Source organism: Suncus etruscus, chromosome 10 (genome assembly GCF_024139225.1).
Source record: "Suncus etruscus isolate mSunEtr1 chromosome 10, mSunEtr1.pri.cur, whole genome shotgun sequence".
NCBI lineage: Eukaryota > Metazoa > Chordata > Mammalia > Eulipotyphla > Soricidae > Suncus > Suncus etruscus.
This window is the reverse complement of record NC_064857.1, coordinates 82,321,581-82,342,660: the sequence shown is the minus strand read 5'-3', so window position 1 is coordinate 82,342,660 and position 21,080 is coordinate 82,321,581. Positions and strand designations below refer to the sequence as shown.

The 21,080-nt window shown below is 41.2% G+C and overlaps 1 protein-coding gene across 4 annotated transcripts in view; it reads right to left on the bottom strand.

Annotated features, from left to right (window-relative positions):
- The window catches only part of PIAS2 (protein inhibitor of activated STAT 2), a 71,918-nt gene that overhangs the window by 8,606 nt on the left and 42,232 nt on the right, over positions 1-21,080 (bottom strand). For all 4 annotated transcript variants that reach the window (XM_049781540.1, XM_049781541.1, XM_049781542.1 and 1 more), the window contains 6 exons: positions 20,373-20,478; positions 18,258-18,331; positions 13,255-13,415; positions 11,858-11,991; positions 8,675-8,849; positions 517-650 (listed from right to left, as the gene is read on the bottom strand). In XM_049781540.1, the coding sequence (XP_049637497.1) occupies positions 517-650; positions 8,675-8,849; positions 11,858-11,991; positions 13,255-13,415; positions 18,258-18,331; positions 20,373-20,478 (784 nt within the window). The remainder of the gene's footprint in view (positions 1-516; positions 651-8,674; positions 8,850-11,857; positions 11,992-13,254; positions 13,416-18,257; positions 18,332-20,372; positions 20,479-21,080) is intronic.

The window sequence follows — 21,080 nt, the reverse complement described above, 5'->3', positions numbered from 1 at the left end:
GTATTGGGGGGGGGGACCTCTAGGGTTACTTCTGGCTCTGCGCTCAGAAATGGCTCCTGGCAGGAACAGGAGACCATATGGGAAGCCCGGATTTGAACCACTGTCTGTCCTGGGTCAGCTGCATGCAAGGCAAAAGCCCTACCTCTGTGCTATCTCTTTGGCTCCCTGGACCAATATATTTTGAAGCTTTGATGGAAGACAGAGTGATGCTCTAAGAATAAGTCTGAAAAAATACTCTCCCTAAACTGTGAAGCTGTAATATTAAAAAAAATTCCATTTCCCTACTATATTACTATATTTCCTTTTATCAGAAATCTCTATTGCTCTGTGTAGTAAAAGTGATATATATATATATAAAATGTTTATTAAAGCACCTTTTAAATTTGAAATGCTTCAAAATTTCCTTAGCATTTCTATTTTAAATTTTAAAGTGGTTTTTATTGGCTTCACAAATTAAAATTAAAAATAAATAGTAAAACTTGGTTAAAAAATTAAAATGAAAAGTGCTCCACATACCTGGCAACTCTGATGACATGCTTGAGATTGGCGTGTGGTGGAATGGTACTGAGTAGTCTAATGAAGGCGGAATAGCAGCAGGATCAACCGAGGTCGCACTGGGCACCCTTACAGAGGGCTGATACATGAGAACCCTGTTTTAAATAGCATGGGAAATCACAAACAACCTGGCTGTTAGTTCACAGGACAGAAGGGGTGGACACCACTGGGAATTCCCAAGGTCCTCCAGACTTCAGCGCCAACTCATAGCAGCTACTCATTGCCTAGCATGCCCCTCCCCTCCCCTCCACTTCTCTTTCCTACCAGCCTTCACTTAAACATGAACCTCAGCTGCCTTCTCAAAATCAGCTATTGCATAAGGGTGAGTTAGTATTAAAACAACATATTACAGAACACCTCACCCACCCATACAAATATACTTATTAACTGCATGTTTACAGTATGTGGCTATTAGTAATTTTGCTCATGAAGAAATTGCAAGCTATAGTAGAGGACCCCTAAAACATCTACCAGAGTTTTTCAAAATGGATGATTCCCATTCCCCCAGGCACTGGAATGATAGAATGAGTAGGAGACTAGATTCAAGTGCAAATGGGGGAATGGAGCTAGGGAAGCATATTCTGTTAGCTCATTTAGAAAAAGGTAGGTAGTACTCCCAAGGGAGAACAAAGTTAAAAAAAAAATTTTTTTTTCTTCTAAAAGAGGCCAAAGAGGGAGCCGGAGAGATATCATGGAGGTAGATCATTTGCCTTGCATGCAGAAGGACTGTGGTTTGAATCCCAACATCCCATATGGTCCCCCAAGCCTGCCAGGAGCAATTTCTGAGCATAGAGTCAGGAGTAACCCCTGAGCGCAGCCAGGTGTGACCCAGAAACTAAAAAAAAATAAAAATAAAAATAAAAATAAAAATTTAAAAAAAGTTTAAAAATGAGGTCGGAGAGATTGCATGGAGGTAGGTTTACATACAGAAGGACAGTGGTTCGAATCCCGGCATCCCGAGCCTGCCAGGAGCAATTTCTGAGTGTAGAGCCAGGAGTAACCCCTGAGTGCTGCCCGATGATCACCCCCCCCCCCCCAAAAAAAAAGAAGCCAAAGAAATTTGGGAAGGCTGTAATTTAAGATCTGGAGTAGGAAATTTCAAACTTATGATGAGATTAACAAGTAAGTTTGGCCTCTTTTGAATATTTAGAACATTGGTTCTAGACAGGGAGAAAGGTATAAGAACAGGAAATCACAAATGTGCTTCCAAATTCCACGATGCTCCCACCACTCGAAGAGACACACCCATCAAACCGGGGGAAGGGGCCAGTGGAGACTGATGCTAGGAAGAGGGTAAACTAGTGACTAATTCTTCCGGCTACCTCGTAATATTTATATTTTATTTTATTTTTGAGTTTGGGGGCCATACCCGACTGTGGCCAGGGCTTACTCCTTTACTTCTTGCTTTGTTCAGAGGTTGAGCCTAAATTGATCCCTGGCAGGTAAGCGCTCCTCTACCACATCTCTCAGCCACATTATTAACACATTAATCTTTCTTTTAATCTAAGAAGTTTTGAAAATACAATTTTGTGTATTTTTCTAAAGCTTCTGCTTATACAACACCTGTGCACTTTCTCATGCAAGGAACAGACTGCGGGGCTGGAGGGATGCAGACATGAGGCTTGAGGGTCAAGCCTGAAGTAACCCTTCTGCAAACAACTGGTTTAGAGGAACCAACTCTCTTTGCTGTGCCAGCTCCTGTCACATGGTCATGTTAACTTAAAAACACTGCTCCATTTTCCAAACAAAGCACTTCCAAAGATCCATAATGAGCCCTGATTTGACTCCAGTACAGCTCTGCTATGTCAAGGCGTACCCACGGGGGCACTGATCATTAAATCTGCATCTATTCCCTCCACAAACATGTAAATATATTGATTTTTTTTGGGGGGGGTCACACCTGGCAGTGCTCAGGGGTTCATATGGGATGCCGGGATTCGAACCACAGTCCTTCTGCATGCAAGGCATGCAAGGCCTTACCACTGTGCTATCTCTCCAGCCCCATATCTTGAATTTTTAAGCATCAACCTGAAAACTCAGTTATGTACTCATTTTATAATCATAAAAATATTTTAAAATTCGGGGCAGGAGCAGTGGTGCAAGTGGTAGGGCGTTTGCCTTGCGCGTGCTAACCTAAGATAGACTGTGGTTCGATCCCTCGTCTTGATCCCCCAGCATCACAGAGTACCCCAAGCAAGGAGCAATTTCTAAATGCATAGCCAAGAATAACCTCTGAGTGTCACCAGGTGTGGCCCAAAAAGCAAAAAAAAAATAATATTTTTTAATTCCACTTTTCTACCCCTTTTTAAAGATTCTTTTGGGAGAAGAGTCAGTCTAGACCCAACAGTACTCAGGGGTTACTCCTAGCTCTGCCCTCAGGGGATACTTCTGGCAGTGCTAAGGGACCATAATAGATTGAAACTGAATCAGCTGCATTCAAGCCATGTACCTTAATCACTGTAATATCTCTCTGGCCCCCAATTTTAAAGATTCTTAATCCAACAATATACAAATTTATCCTGACCCTTGTTTCCTTTCTTTAAGTAACACATTTATTAATGACAAAACAATTATTTATATTCTAGGGAATCAGGTATACATCTTTAAAGAAAATATTAGAGGTTTTCTAGATGTTAGATTAAGACTCGTTTCTTCAGAGTTATTATGTGATTTCACTGAAACGTTCAGTAGCTACACAAGAAAATAGCAGGATAACTAGCAAAATGTCCACGGAGGGCTGGATAGCACAGGCACCTGCCTGGTGTGAGATCAATCCTGGCTTGATCCCTGGCCCCACATGGTCTCCCAAGCATCACCAGGTATAGCCCTGATCATCCCAAACACCACTGGAGTGGTTGGAATATTCCCAGGCACCTGAGGGGCCAAGCAGCACTGGACCTTTGGGCCCTAACTTTGAGCTGCCAGTAGAAATCACGGAGTACAAATGAGTCCCCCAAACAAAACAAACAAATCAAAACCAGTGATTTAAATGACTATTACTAAATAAAATGCTTTTTAGGAGGGAGTGATGGGGGTAAGAGGATTATTTTTCTGGACTACACCTAGTGACTGACTCCTGGCTCAGTAGTCAGGGATCACTCCCACATGCACTGGGGGACATATGGGGATATCACTTGGAGGCACATGCCCTACCCACTAAACATCTCTTTAGCCCTTAAAAAGAATGCTTTAAAGAAAAAAAAAAAAAAAAAGAGTAACACCGTAGTTGTGGATGGTTTGGGGCACCTTTAGAGATGCCTGTAGGGTGACACAGTGCCACACTCAGATTCAGGGCCTCACATAGGCTAGGCACGATCTACCTCAAGCCCCATTCCACTAGCTCTGAGCAGAATGATTTTCCCATTTTCCTGATAAACAGGTACAGCTTCAAGAACAGCTTTTGCTAGAACAAAATTCTTGCAAGTAATGTGTCACATAATTTCTGTATTGCAACAGGGTTTTTTTTCAGTGTCTCATTCTGCATCTTTTCTTATCTACTTACTCTACATGACCAAGAAGCCCTACCGGAAGCAAATTATACAAATTCCAAATGCCAAAACACAAGAGGGGACAGAAAAAGGACAGGAAATGAATGACCAGGAACAACACCCAATAGGTACAATGGCAAAACGTGGACTGCAGGGATGATGCGATATTAGCATGAATTTCTACTGGTATTATGGCCAATGACTTTCCTTCTACCTTAGCAGACACGTGAGGACAAATCCTGGGTTTAGAAAAATCCAAATAAAAGTTTTTCCAAGTTCCTTTCCTTCACGGAAACTGTCTAAATTCAGAATAAACTAAGCCCGTTCATGATCAACTCCTTTGATGCAGACAAGTTAACTACCACCATTCTCTTCTGGCTAAAGAGGTCCTGGGATCAAATCATGTGGCACATCATGACAGCTTCCTTATGCACCACTTCACTCCCTCCTGTGGCTGCACCCCTCTGCTCAGATCTTTCTTGATGGCCAGCATTGAGATGCTACCATCACTGTAAGTAAAAGCCACCCAGATAGTCTTTTCTGTTTGTGCTACCTAAAAACAAAAAATAAGCTGAAGGTGCTGAATTTTCAAATTCTTGAATGGATTTGATATTTTATCAGGGTCTATCAAGAATAGTTATGAATTTGCAAATTTCTTACAGAAGTAGTGTATATTAAAATGACTATCTAGTTCTAATTATCACAAGATCCATTTCATTACTGTTTTTACTGAAATTAAAGCATCAGAGAGCAATAAGGCAATCTACTAGATCCCTATCTGAAGCCCACTTCATGAAAGTGTTCAAAATGACTATCAATGTGTAAATCTAGTACAGATATTTGAAAATTTTCTGGGCTTATAAAATAAACTGAGTAGATGCAATTCATACATTTTTGGGGGACCTAATTCAGAGGCACTCGGATTACTCCCAGCTCTGCACTCAGAAATTAGTCCTGGCAGGCTCAGGGGACCATGAGATGCCAGGGATCAAATCCTGCTTGGTCACATGCAAGGCAAACACCTTACCTACTGTACCTTAAAGTTCAGGCCTTACAATTCATATATTTTAAAGCAAAATTTTCGTGTGTTGCTGATTCAGTCACAGAATTTTTACCTCAACCATAGTATGGTCAGTAGATATAAGACAAGGAACCTATGGCCTCAGAAGTTGACTACACCAATGGCCTCAGAAGTTGACTACAGGTGTGGATATCCCTATTCCTCAGCTTCTTGAGGTCATTTCCAACTTTATCCCAAGTATATGTGCAATACAGTCCTGTGTACTCATTAAATATTGAAAAAAAATGTGTGTAGAAGAACAGGAAGGGCAGGACATACTACCAGAGTGATGATAAACACCAAAGTTTACAAACCATCCTTCAACCTATCAGGAATCTATCAGTTACACTACTAGGAACCCATGTAGCTCCCAGAAAGCATTAGAAACTGCCAGAAATTAATTGAAATTAATTAATTGAAAGGTAGAATATCTGCCCTTAGTCTCAGTGTTTATGACTAACAAAGGGGAAAATAAAAATATAGAGAACTTTATCTGCATATGGCCAATCCTCATTGCTCTATCACTGTCATTTATATGGCCTCCAGAGGAGTGCCAGGAATGTCCCTGAGCACCAGTGGGTGTGACCCACCACCAACAGTAAATATAGCATCAGTGGGTAAATCTGTAAATTTACGCACATATGAGTACTCCATTCCCTTGGCCCTACATTTCAGCCAACATTTTATAAATTGCAATTTTTTGTTCACTTAAATTACAGAAGTGTTAAACTGTCTGAAAGGAGCAATGAATAATGAGCATTAGAAAAAAAGATATCAAGGACCTGAAAAAATAGCGCAGTGGTAATGGCCAACCCAGGACCAATGGTGGTTTGAATCCCGGCATCCCATATGGTCCCCCGTGTTCACCAGGAGCGATTTCTGAGCAGAGAGCCAGGAGTGACCCCTGAGCACCACCGGGTATGACCCAAAACAATCAAAAAAATCAAACTTAAAAAGAAAAAAAGATAGCAAAAGACTTTGTTAATTCTCTGTTCCACTACAAAAATAATTTTCATTCTGATTCCACAGGTAAGAAAAACTTTTCCTATGGCAATCATGTCTGGAACAGCAAACAACACAGTACAAAAACCTTAATTCTTGGACCAGAGAAATAACACAGCAATAGAGCATTTGTCTTGCACGCAGTCAACCTAGGACTGACGGTGGTTTGATTCCCTTCATTCCATATGGTCCCCGAGCCTGCAGGACATATAAAAAAAAGAATGCTGCAAAAGTACACTGATAGGATAATTCCATCTAAATAAAATGTCTACAAGCTTATGGGATGCGATGATCAATGATATGCTGAAAACTGAACAGAAGTTAAAATATTAAATACTTAACAGTATAACTGAATTATGATTATACAAATCTAAGAATTTATAAAAATCCCTAAGAGCAACTAAACACTTAAGACAGGTGAATTTTATGGCATATAAATTGTAACTCAATAAAAACGTTATAGAAGTACAGAGAAAGGGGGCCGAAGATAGCATGGAGGTAAGGCATTTGCCTTTCATGCAGGAAGTCATCGGTTCGAATCCCAGCGTCCCATATGGTCCCCCGTGCCTGCCAGGAGCAATTTCTGAGCCTGGAGCCAGGAATAACCCCTGAGCACTGCCGGGTGTGACCCAAAAACCACACACAAAAAAAAAAGTACAGAGAAAGTATCAGATTAGAACACACAGCTTGGAAAAAACTGTGTTCGTGGAGCTCCTAATGTTTTCTCTTAAGTTCCAAGATAAGAAAAGAATCAACTGCTAAATGCTCTGATCAGACCCATCTTTTATTTTTATTTATTTATTTATTTATTTATTTATTTATTGGTTTTTGGGCCACACCCAGCGTTGATCAGGGGTTACTCCTGGCTGTCTGCTCAGAAATAGCTCCTGGCAGGCACGGGGGACCATATGGGACACTGGGATTCGAACCAACCACCTTTGGTCCTGGATTGGCTGCTTGCACGGCAAAAGCCGCTGTGCTATCTCTCCGGGCCCCAGACCCATTTTTTAAAACTTAGCTACAACTCCTGCCACTAAATTCAAAGAATGTGCCCATATTTTGCCCAGGATGGCAATTAATTTTCAATGAGACACTCAGTATCTAACACTAAAGCGCAGATTTTTTTATTATCGGATGGCAGCTTGATACTAAATTTTTTGAGGTAGACAGTATTTAAGCCCATTTTATAGATTAAAAAAAGAGGGCTCAGGGGCCGGAGAGATAGTATGGAGGTAAGGCGTTTGCCTTGTATGCAAGAAGACGGTGGTTCGAATCCCAGCATCCCATATGGTCCCCCGTGCCTGCCAGGAGTGAGTTCTGAGTGTAGAGCCAGGAGTAACCCCTGAGCCCTGCCGGGTGTGACCCAAAAAACAAAACAAAAAAAATAAAGTGGGCTCAAACATATTAAATCAGTTTCATACAAGGAGAGACACAGTACAGGTAAGGTTAAGGCACCTGTCTTGCATGTATCTGACCCAGGTTTGAGCACTGGCACTGCAGATAATATCCGTGCTAGGAGTGGATCCTGTGCATAAAGCTAGGACTAAGTCCTGAGAAGTGCCAGATGTGGCCCCAAAACAGAACAAAACAAAACAAAAATTTCCAAGATCAGAGTAAACGACCAAAATTTGAACCCACACTTATTAAACTCCTAACCTCATACTTGACTTTAACAGGCTTCCTCAGGTTGGTCTGTGATACCAAATTTGGTCCTTAGAAATAGATTTTAAAAAATGGCAAAAGTGGGCCTGGAGAGATAGCACAGTGGCGTTTGCCTTGCAAGCAGCCGATCCAGGACCAAAGGTGGTTGGTTCGAATCCCGGTGTCCCATATGGTCCCCCGTGCCTGCCAGGAGCTGTTTCTGAGCAGACAGCCAGGAGTAACCCCTGAGCACCGCCGGGTGTGACCCAAAAACCAAAAAAAAAAAAAGAAAAAAAGAAAAAAAGAAAAAAGTATCTGGGCCTGGAAGAGATAGCACAGTGGCGTTTGCCTTGCAAGCAGCCAATCCAGAACCAAAGGTGGTTGGTTCGAATCCTGGTGTCCCATATGGTCCCCTGTGCCTGCCAGGAGCTATTTCTGAGCAGACAGCCAGGAGTGACCCCTGATCAATGCCGGGTGTGGTCCAAAAAAAAAAAAAAAAAAAAAGTATCACATATCAAACACTTCACTGAAAGAAGTTCTCTGCTCTTCTCAAATCTGAGAATATTTCCTTCATTAAAATTTGCTCTCCTGGGGCCGGGCGGTGGCACTAGAGGTAAGGTGCCTGCCTTGCCTGCGCTAGCCTTGGAGGGACCGCGATTCGATCCCCCGGGGTCCCATATGGTCCCCCAAGCCAGGAGCAACTTCTGAGTGCATAGCCAGGAGTAACCCCTGAGCGTTACCGGGTGTGGCCCAAAAACCAAAAAAAAAAAATTTGCTCTCCTATAGATATGTTAACCTGAAACTTCAACTGAATAAAGTGAATTCAAATGGCCTTCCACAGTTAATTAACTCTGAGACAATTACAAATCCTCCCAAGAACAGCCTGTTCTAAGCGTGGCAGATAACAGCGAACTATAAATTAACGAACCCTTTGGTTGGACTGCTTTGTGTTTCTGACATAAAGATGCATTTCCTTTTGGCAGGGGGGTCTTCCTCTTCATCGGAAGAACTTTCGATGGTTAGATCAATAACATCCACTTTCTTCTTACTTGCCTCACCAGCAACAGTAGTCACGGAACAAGGTTTACTGAGGACACTTGAACCTGTACATAGTGAAGAAAAGACATGAGAAGTGTGACTATAGCTTAATCATGCAAGCAGTCAAGGAGAGTACAGGGTCTGGTAAAGCCATAAATTTATAGTGCTACAGAGACCCATCTCCTGTTGAAGAAACAGAGTGAACACTAAGAAATGACAATGGAGCAAGAAAAAGCCTTCTGAAGTTTGCTCTAAGCTTGTTCAATGAACACATACAGATCCCACCATCAACCCAGACAAAAATACGCCTGTGCTGTCACTGGCTGTGTATCCTCAAGTGTAGCAGGTTAAGGCATTAGCAGATACTTACAATGAGGCAAACCAGTCAGCTCCTGTCAAAGAATTTTAAGTTCTTCATGGAAAGGCAGAATTTGCTGTAAAAGTTCAGCTTGGTAAGTTATAACAACCCACTTTCACAGAAGCTCTCGAGACATGGAAAGCTTTCCTATCAATTACCTACTAATCACTGGTTGTCTTTTCTTCCCACTAAAGTAGTAATACATACCATATATCAGCTAATCATTAACTTTTCTAGAAATTTATTCTGAGTTCTAATCTACTGAGTAGGAAATGAATGCTAATTTTATCACAGAAAATGACAGCAGCAGCTAATCACAACTTTCTTCAAAGATGAGGGAAAGCACGTCTTCTACTCTTGGGTGCAATAACAATCACAAGAAAATGATTAATATTGACATAAGTTCTTTGCTTTTTCCTTCTCTTCTTATTCTCACCTTTTACTAGTCATTATACTGTCAGACTGTCAAATATAATGAACATAAAACCCAAATGCAGAGAATGAACTACATCCAGTTGTTGTTTTAAGACTAAGTTTCAGAACTCAGAGAGCACAAGTCCCTGAATCTGAAAGGTGAGTTAACATTCTTTTGTTTTGTTTTGTTTTGTTTTTCAGGCCCCACCTGTTTGATGCTCAGGGGTTACTCCTGGTTAAGCGCTCAGAAATCGGCCCTGGCTTGGGGGATGATATGGGACACCAGGGGATCGAACCACGGTCCTTCCTTGGCTAGCACTTGCAAAGCAGACACCTTACCTCTAGCGCCACCTCGCCGACCCCGTGGTGAGTTAACATTCTAAGTAACCAAAACAGCAGTCAAGTTCCTTCCCACAAAGAAATGGGCATACCGTGCTCACTTCTCTAGAGCAGAAGCTGTAATCACCCATCTACTTCATTCATTCGTGGGCAATGTGACCTCACAAATCCCATTTCAACTTGGGATTCTCACAACACACTTTCTTGAAAAGCCATTCTTTTTGTTTTGTTGTTTTGGGGGGTCACACCTGAAGGAGCTCAAGTGTTACTCCTGGCTCTGCACTCAGAAGTCGCTCCTGGCTGGCATGGGGGACCATATGGGATGCCGGGATTCGAACCACCATCTGTTGAAATTGGCTACATGCAAGGCAAATGCCCTACTCTGTGCTATCACTCTGGCCCATTGAAAAACAATTTTAAAGCACTGTCCATAGAAATGTCATTTATGGGGCCGGAGAGATAGCATGGAGGTAAGGCGTTTGCCTTTCATGCAGAAGGTCCGTGGTTCGAATCCCGGCGTCCCATATGGTGCCCCGTGCCTGCCAGGAGCAATTTCTGAGCATAGAGCCAGGAGTAACCCCTGAGCACTGCCGGGTGTGACCCAGAAACCAAAAAAAAAAAAAAAAAAAAAAGAAAGAAAGAAAGAAAGAAGGAAGGAAGGAAGGAAGGAAGGAAGGAAGGAAGGAAGGAAGGAAGGAAGGAAGGAAGGAAGGAAGGAAGGAAGGAAGGAAGGAAGGAAGGAAGGAAGGAAGGAAGGAAGGAAGGAAGGAAGGAAGGAAGGAAGGAAGGAAGGAAGGAAGGAAGGAAGGAAGGAAGGAAGGAAGGAAGGAAGGAAGGAAGGAAGGAAGAAAGAAAGAAAGAAAGAAAGAAAGAAAGAAAGAAAGAAAGAAAGAAAGAAAGAAAGAAAGAAAGAAAGAAAGAAAGAAAGAAAGAAAGAAAGAAAGAAAGAAAGAAGAAAGAAAGAAAGATCATTTATGACATTCTATTTAACAAAATGTTATCAACATAAATTACGGTTAAGGTGGCTGTTTCATTATTTTGTCTATTTTTTTTTGTTTTTCGGCCACACCCATTTGATGTTCAGGGGTTACTCCTGGCTAAGTACTCAGAAATTGCCCCTGGCTTGGGGGGACCATATGGGATGCCGGGGGATCAAACCACGGTCCTTCCTTGGCTAGCACTTGCAAGACAGACACCTTACCTCTAGTGCCACCTTGCCGTCCCGGCTGTTTCATTATTTAATTTAAAAATAAACTAAGAAAAAGATTAGGGGGGCTGGAGAGATAACATGGAGGTAAGGCATTTGCCCTGCATACAGAAGGTCGATGGTTCAAATCCCAGCATCCTTGGTCCCCGAGCCTGCCAGGAGCAATTTCTGAGCGTAGAGCCAGGAAAAACCCTGAGCGCTACCTGGTGTGACCCAAAAACCAAAAAAAAAAAAAAAAAAAATTAGGGACAGGAGAGATATTATACCACACAGAGGTGCTAGCTTTGGGCCTGGCTAGTCCAGGTTTGATCCCCAGCACCCAATATGGTCCTCCCAAGTTCCTCCTTGAAGCCTAAAGCCAGAAGTAAACCATGAGCAAAGCCATGTGTGGCCCAAAATCCTAAGAAAAAGCTGATTATAAAACGATAAGGTTTGTTTTGTGACCCTCAGGAGTTACTCCTGGCTTGCGGGACCATTTGGGACACCGGGGAATCAAACCACGGTCCTAGCCGCATGCAAGGCAAATGCCCTACCACTGCACCACCACTCCAGCCCCTAAAAGAATGATTTTTTTAATCACATTTTTTAAAAGAAAAACTAAAATCATGAGAAAAATTCTATCCTTAACAGAAAACATTAGGAAATATAAAGTTAGCAAACTGAGGTCTAGTTGACTAAATGGAGTTCCAAGGGCCAGGTCAATGAGCTCGAAAAGCCTCCCTGCACTTTACTTTCTGCCATCATTCTGCACATACTTTCTATTTTTGTACATGGCTGGCTGGGCACTTTCATAGCTTCTTTCTTCGGTCTCATTGGACACCAAGAACCATCTTCTTGGAATTTGATCTCATCCACATCAGAACAGTCATTGAGAATTTCCATAAAAAGCCTGCAAGCCAATTAAAAAATAAATGTAACCAATCGCACTATTCAAAAGAGAAATAGAAACAGTGAAATTACAGTCTTACATTATTACCTTGGAGACAAAAGCAATGCTATTTGATATTGTTTGTTTTGGTATTTGAACACTTAATATATGTATTTTTTTGTTTTGTTTTGTTTTTGCGGGAGGTCACACCCGGCAGCGCTCAGGGGTTACTCCTGGCTCTACGCTCAGAAATCACCCCTGGCAGGCACGGGGACTAGTATGGGATGCTGGGATTTAAACCACCGTCCTTCTGCATGAAAGGCAAACGCCTTACCTCCATGCTATCTCTCCGACCTCGAACACTTAATATTTTAAAACAACCACAAGGAGCCAGAGAGGCAGCACAACAGGTATAGTAAGTAGGGCACTTGCCTCGGAGAGGGTTGACCCAGGTTTAATTCCTGGTACCCTATATGGTGTCCCAGCATGACACTAAATAGAGCCAGAAGGAGAGCACAGAAGCACGATGGATGGGGGGTAACCAAACCAACAAAAACTTGCATTTATGTATGTTACCTAAAGGCAATGTGAGGGTGGAAATATTGCAGAATCTACACCTGAACCAGGGTCAAAATCACACAGGCAATTCTTTGTACTGTTTCACGACTCTTTGCTAAGTCTGAAATTATTTCAAAGTTAAGAAGACTGAAAAGTAAAAGCCCAGTAAAGTAAAAAAGCTGATCTCACAGATCTCTATAGTGACTGTCCTTTAAAATTTGAATTAAATTAAAATATTTTAATGCAGTTCTGCTTAATTCCTAAGTGCTCTTTAAGAGTTCTAAGAAAGCAAAATGGCATCGCCAAATGGCCTTTGCCGCTTCCCAAGGGCTATAAAATGTAACCTTGGAAAGCACAAATGTAAGGAAAATTCTCACTCTAAACCCAACACAAATCACGGTAATAGAAATAAACAACTAGCTAATTTACAATTAAGATGTGTGGGAAAAGGAAAAAAAAAAAAGATGAGTAGAATAGGAAGAGCTTAAACAGTCAGCGTGTATGCTCAAAATGCTGGAGACCCAAGTTTGATCCCAGCAACCCAGGATCCTGAGCAGCAGCCCCTGAGTGATTCACCAGATGTGGCCACAAAACGACCACTAGGAGTGGACCCAAGACCAAAAACATAAAATTTCCATATAAAAAGTATAATTAAGCTGGAAGCAGAAAACACACAGACGATGTGAATCTATATAGGGAGGAGAAACAACCAACAGCTACACTCACCCATCTAATATCAGACTTTCATAGGCAGCTTTTTTGTCACATACAGGACAAATCCAAGTTGGTTTCTTCTCGTTCATTTGAAGATAGAGGGCAGCATCAAAACACTGCAGATGTGTACAAGTCACTGCACGGCATGGGATTGTCAGCCTCATTTTTCCTAACTACAGGAAAGAAAATGGGAAATGATTTCAGGTGGAGAACAAAGCCGCAAAGGAAACAGTTATAAAAGATGGAAAAATACAAGGATCAATCTGAAAAAGAAAATCAAACAAGAATTTACTTTTCCAAGTATTCACTGACTGCCCTGTGATATTTAAAAGGTCACATTTATGGGGGGAGAGGGTGTTTACACTTAGAAGCATTTAGGGGTTACTCTTGGCAGGCTATGGGGACCATATAGGATGCCAGGGATCGAACACAGGTCTGTCCCAGGTCGGCCATTAAAGGTAAATAATACCCTACCACTGTGCTATTGCTGGGGGCCCCAATTTTGTATTTTTGGTAACATGGAAATTCACAGACAGAAAAGACACACCTCTCCTCTCCTCTCCTTCCTCCACTAAGAGGTGCTATCCAACTATTGATGTCCTTTCACAGATGTTCTATGCATATGCAAATGTATCTTAAAACCTTACAGAATGTTTGCCTTGCATGCAGAAGGACAGGGTACAAATCCCAGCATCCCATATGGTCCCCACAGCCTGCCAGGAGCGATTTCTGAGCGTAGAACCAGTAGTAACCCCTGAGCGGTTGCCAGGTGTGACCCAAAAACCAAAACCAAAAAAACCACCCTACATTCAGTTAAGTGACCTCATCCACAAATTAAAAAGTGGAATCTACCTAAATCAAATCAGTTTATATTTATAAGCTTATTGGTAAAAATGGCTCATATCAGGGTCCAGAGCGATAACACTCTGGATAATGGTTAAGGCTCTTGCCTTGCACACAATCAGCTCAGATTGGATTCCCAATATCCCATATGGTTCCCTGAACACCACCAGGAGTGACCAAAAACAAAAACAAAAAAAAAAGGCTCAAATCAGTGTTTTCCAAGTATTTATAGCAGCAGATGCTTTGTTTTACATCTGAGCTGGGGGTACTGTGCAATGCCTGAGCCGATAAAAATCTGGGTTTCCAAAAGACAGCATCCCAGCCCCTGGAACCTGCCCTAGTAGGCACATTTGTAAAAAGCTTCTAATATCTGGAGATGAAATCAAATCTCACTTCCCTTCCTATCTCCCAGCCACCCAGCACCCTCTGCAGGACAGACTAAAAATGGTAACTGGCATCCTCAAGATGCAATTCATGTGTAAAACTAAAAGATTTTGATCAGAAATATATTTATTAACATTCACTAGAACCCCTCTTCTTCAAGAGGAACTAGAAATTTACCTTCCTTGGGACCCCATGGGAGAGTCTGAACTGTGTTCATTCTCACTCCTGAGCTCAGTCTCTTCTTAAGTCATTTTATAAATGCCTTGTGAAATAGCACATTTTTCTCCACCTTAACTACCAGTTAAATATCATTCATTATCTAACAAATCCATGGTGTTCCCTTAAACTTCCAAGTGCATCCCACCTGTGATTTTCCTTTACACTTCCCACGTGCCAGGCTTGTGTAATGTCTACAAGCACCTGGCCAAAATCATTTGCATTCTCCAACTGATATTGATACTGAAACTGTCTGGTCTTTAAAGACTTTCATCTGACTTATCTATTAATTGTATTTGCTCTAAACACATAAGGTGGGTTTCTTCATATTCTCTCTTCTTTTCTCTCTCTCCCTCCATCCACCCACACACTTATTTAAAAAATATAGCTAACTCCCAAATTTTGTTTGCTCAACCACATTCGAAAAAGTACTCAAGCACCTCTTTTAAGAAATTGTCCTGGGGGGGCCGGAGAGATAGCACAGCGGTGTTTGCCTTGCAAGCAGCCGATCCAGGACCAAAGGTGGTTGGTTCAAATCCCGGTGTCCCATATGGTCCCCTGTGCCTGCCAGGAGCTATTTCTGAGCAGACAGCCAGGAGTAACCCCTGAGCATCGCCGGGTGTGGCCCAAAAACCAAAAACAAATAAAAAAAAAAAAAAAATTGTCCTGGGAGATAAGAGCAATGGCATAGTGTGTTTGCCTTGCATGTAGCCTACCCAGGTTCTATCCCCAGCATCTCATATGGTCCCCCAACCCTGCCAGGAGTGATTTCTGAACGCAGAGCCAGGAGTAACCCGATTGCTAGCGAATGAGACAGCCCCCCGCCAATGAATCACCCTGAAAAGAAAAATCATACAGGAGAAAAAAAAAACTATATATATACACACATATATATAAACACTCAGGGTCCAGAGTGAAAACACAGCAGTAGGGTGTTTGCCTTGCACACAGCCAACCTGGGTTTAATTCCTGGCATCCCAGAGGGTCCCCCGAGCCTGCCAGGGGCAATTTCTGAGTGCAAAGCCAGAAGTAACATGTGAGCACCGCCAACTGTGCACCTCCCCCAATATAAAAAAACTCAAAAAAAAAAATCTCCAAAATACATCTGTTGTCATTTGTAAGCAGAGAAAGGAAACATGCAACAAACTTCAAATAAGATAAAAAACTATTTCATATGTTACTTCATGTCACCATGAAGTTAAAGTTAAGGTTAAGTTCAAGTTAAAGGGTTCCCCAGCATCCTATATGGTCCCCCAAGCCTGCCAGGAGTAACTTCTGAGCACAGAGCCACTAGTAATCCCTGAGCACCGCTGGGTATGGCTCCCCAAAATTGCAAAGTTAACGTTCTTAAAATTTTCACTGATTCTTAAATTGACAAATTTATTTGCTTCCCATTCTTAAGTAGTCAGAATCCTTACACATCATTTTACCAGTTTCAAAATTTGATAATCTGCTCATATTAGCAGAGCATTTGTGTTATTTTAATTGTTATTCACTAGAAAGACAGTGTTAAAACAAAAGCAGTAGGGGACAGTAGAAGAACTAGTTCTAAGACAGTCAGACACAGGATATAGCATTGTACAACTACAGAATGACCCTTGTTCAGCTTTATAAAAAGTACTTCTGGCCTGGGAGACCAGAGCGATATAGCACAGAGTAGGGCATTTGCCTTGCACGTGGCTGACCCAGGACGAACCTTGTTTCGATCCCCAATCCCCAGTGTCCTATATGGTCCCCCAAGCCAGGAGCAATTTCTGAGCGCATAGCCAGGAGAAACCCCTGAGCATCACCAGGTGTGGCCCCAAAACAACAATGACAAAAAAGTACTTTTGTCCTGATAGAAAGCCCTGTGATAACCTATCTGGTCAGAGATGTAGATCATTGAGAGACCAAATGCTTAGCATGTATGAGGCCATGAATAACACATTAACACACTTGTAAGTTTGTGAATTGAGAGCTTTAGGGGGTACAAACACTCTCGCATCCCCATCTGAGGGCATTGATGTCCAACTTCACTCTATGTTTGATAACTTCAGGTTCTTGATTTCTAAGCAAGCCTAATTTCACGTTACTCTGTTTCTTTCCAATGAAGTAAGTTTGATTAAGTTTGGTTAAAGTTTTGGTTAAGTTAAATGATGAGTCAGAACACCTGCTATCACCACATTCCAGGGAGATCAGAGAGTGAGCTTATATAATCAAGGTATTAAATTGTAGACATATCTGAAAATATGATATTCTATTAGAAAACTGAAATGTCGGGCCCGGAGAAATAGCACAGCGGCGTTTGCCTTGCAAGCAGCCGATCCAGGACAAAGGTGGTAGGTTCGAATCCCGGTGTCCCATACGATCCCCCGTGCCTGCCAGGAGCTATTTCTGAGCAGACAGCCAGGAGTTACCCCTGAGCACTGCCGGGTGTGGCCCAAAAACCAAAAACCAAAAAAAAAAAAAAAAAAAAAAAAGAAAGAAAGAAAACTGAAATGTAAGACATAAATTCTCATCCGTGTTTGCTCATGTTAATAATACTAAAGGTTTGTCTACTTCTTTTCAGGCTTGCTTTCCCATTGAAAAATGGGAAAACTGGGCTGGAGTGATAGTACAGCAGTAGGTAGGGCGTTTGCCTTGCACGCAGCCGACCCGGGACAAACCTGGGTTTGATCCCGGCATCCCATATGGTCCCCCAAGCCCGCCAGGAGCGATTTCTGAACACAGAGCCAGGAATAACCCCTGAGCACCGCAGGGGTGTGCCACGCCCCCCAAAAAAGAAAACTACTGAGCCTGCTGAGATATTTAAGTAAAGAGCATAGAATACAAATTCAATTAATAACTTCCTTTGTCTCTCTTTATAATTCTCCACATGAGAATCTGGAAATTTCTAACAGGGGTGACCGACCAACAAATTAGGTCCCTCTCATCTAGGACAGGTGAGACTGAATTCAAAGAAGCCTTCGTCCACAATGCTTGACCTCTCCCAGCTCGTTTCTTATCTGTGCTAAGTACAACCTATTGCTTTTCATGTGAGTTGGTTTTCTCTCCCAAACTAGACTACTGACCTTCTAATAACTTCTTACCAAGTTTTCTTCCACCATCCTTTCAATAACTAGCTTAGTACCAAGTACAGAGAAGAAGCTAACCCGCTGACTAATTTCTCTCCCTTGTTCTCTGTAAGGAGATACTACATAAAAAAAAAATTATTATGCAATTTAAAAATATATTACAAACATCAAAATATCTTACAAATCCCAATTTATTAAACCAAGTTCAATCTCCACTAGTAGGTCCCAGTAATTTTATCATCATTTTTCAGTATTTACTATTTTAATAAAAGGAAAAATAGTGGTGGGTTATCTAAGGCATAAACCCTGACAGGTGATTCTTAACCTGAAGTTCGCTTTCAGATCTTACATCTTGTTTATATTTATAAAGCTTTATCAGATTTCAAAATGAGAAAATAAAAAATGGTTCAGAATTCTGCTTAAATATATCATTCATTCCACATTGATTTTTTTTAAACCGTAAAATTAGTAACTCATAAAAAAGTGCAATCCCTCAAAACACTCTACTGCTTTACTTACAGGGCACATTAGGGACACTCGAAGGCTTGTTGTAGCAATTTCACTATCAGGATCTGCTGTAAGCTTTTCCTTAACTGTTAAAAAAAAATTAGAATAAATATCTAAAAAATCAACTTCTTAAAAAACACTGAGTAGTTTGAGAAACTAAACAAAACTTAATGCAGAAACATTTATTTGGCATTATAACCTCTATGTTGTGAATATAGATGTATATGCATTGTATATACTTTTACTTCCAGTATAAATAGAAGCTCAAAACAGAAGAACCGAGGAACTTGGATAACATTAACACACTGAAATTTTGCGGTTTTCAAACACATTCATGATATTACTCTAATTCAAGAACAGTGATTCTAACAGTTTATAGATTTGAGAACAAAAAGGTGAAAATACTTTCTTTTGACAGCTGAAAACTGCTATATATATAGTAGGTAATGTCTATCATTTTACTCAGCCAGGAATGTATGCAAGCTAGAAATATGTGCAAATAAGAGAATAAATGAGTATCTCCTTCAGAGGCCCAATTCTCACACATGGAGATGAGGATGAGAACTGCACACAGTGGAACTGGAATAGAGGAGGGGAGTGATGAGAAAAGTGAGGAAGTGAAGGGTGGGGAAGAGAGGGGATTAGGAATAGGAGTAGAAGGAAGATCAGCATTAGACTGTCAGGGACGAGAATTGGTGTCAGTAAAACACCATTTCAAGAGCCCCACTAAGATTCCCCCCTTCATCTACAGCTTAAGTCCCTGACACTTCATTCAGTGGTGAAGAAAAAAAAGTAATTTAGAAAAAAAATAAATCTTTCTCAAAATAAGTCTTATAAATTAAATTTATCACTAAATTGAACAATTTCCAGCTTGGGTTAGATTCTATTACATATTATAAAAAGCATAGTTCAAACCCCCCCCAAAAAAAAACAAACAAAAAAACCCAAAATATCTAAGAAAGCAAATACTGATATATGTCATTATTTCTTCTGCAAAAAAGAGCTTCTACTACAGAAGTCTTTTTTTTAATACATTCTATAGTGTTTTAAAGATCTGCATTCCTGTGCTCAAGTCAACGTACACATTAAAGACCACCATTACGAATAGCTGCTGTCCTCCGAGCTTCACGATGTCTCCCAAGGACGACAAGAAAAAGAAAGATGCCAGAAAGTCGGCCAAGAAAGACAAGGACCCAGTGAACAAGTCTGGAGGCAAGACGAAAAAGAAGTGGTCCAAAGGCAAAGTTCGGGACAAGTTCAATATCCTAGTGTTGTTTGACAAAGCCACCTATGACAAACTCTGCAAGGAAGTCCGCAACTATAAGCTCATAATACCTGCGGTTTTCTCAGAGAGGCTGAAGATTTCGGGGTCCCTAAGTCATGGCAGCCCTTCAGGAGCTCCTGAGTAAAGGACTTATTAAACTCGTGTCCAAGCACAGAGCTCAAGTGATTCACAAGAAACACAAAAGGCAGAGATGGCCCAGCTGCTGGGGAAGATGTGTGAGCATTTCCCAATTGTGCATTTTGAGAAATAAAACTTTATTAAGTAAAAAACAAAAACAAAAGTAAAAAACACCATTAGGAGATGAAGCCAGAGTACGTGGTAGGGCATTTGCCTTACATGCAACAAACCTGGATTCAATCTCCAGCATCAGGAGTAATTCCTGAGTGCAGAGCCAGAAGTAACCCCAGAACACTGCTGTGTATGGACCACATCCCCTCCAAAAATAACCTACCATTGAACTTTTCTTTACCTAAGAACATACGAATGGGATTTTAACTTATCTTCTTGGCATTTATTTCCAAAGGGTTTCTTAAAACTAGCAGGTTCCATTCTTAATTTGTTTTAGGGCCACAGAAAGCTCAATGGATTAGAGTACATGCTTTGCACTTAGGAGGCACGGGTTCAATGCCAGGACTGCCTATGGTCCCCAGAACACCATAGTAGGAGGCCGCCAAGCTCAGAGCCATAGAGAGTTCCTGAGCTCTAACACATGCAATCCAAAAACCAAAACTAATGTTTTTATTATCACTTTAAAATAAAAATTTGCTCAGCATAGAGTTACAAACAAATTATTAAATTTCAAGCTTATAATGTTCCAACACCAGAAAGAATAATTCACTTACTTAGTGCTCTTGAATGATCAGGGTTTCTTATACCTTTCAGTTTTAATCTCTGTAATAACATGGCTGATGTGAGCTGTCGTACAAGGTATACAGACATAGAATAATTCTATAAAAAAAAGAAGATCTGTATTAAGGAAGTTAATATTCTACTTACGTAAACTACTTATCTAAGAAAGTCTAGTTCTGAAAAGTGTGATTTGGAATAGCTTAAACAAAAAGGTAAGTGACTAGGAAGGAAACAAAACCAATTTTGCTAGGGCCCGGAGAGATAGCACAGCAGCGTTTGCCTTGCAAGCAGCCGATCCAGGACCAAAGGTGGTTGGTTCGAATCCTGGTGTCCCATATGGTCCCCCGTGCCTGCCAGGAGCTATTTCTGAGCAGACAGCCAGGAGTAACCCCTGAGCACCGCCGGGTGTGGCCCAAAAACCAAAAAACAAACAAACAAAACAATTTTGCTAGTTTGGGGTGATAAAATTTCAACCACATAAAGGCATTATCTCTTAAAGAACACCCATGTAAGACAATAGCTTCTGGCATGTTTTTCAATCTATGCTTCTACTTTAGCAAAACTGGCACCTAAGATTAGGCCACCATGAAATAAATGGGAACTATTCTCTTTATCCCATTTCTAACTAAAATCATTCCACTTTTAGGTAAAAAGGTTCTCATAATATTTTCATTGGGGGGAGGGGGATTCAGGGCCAGAAC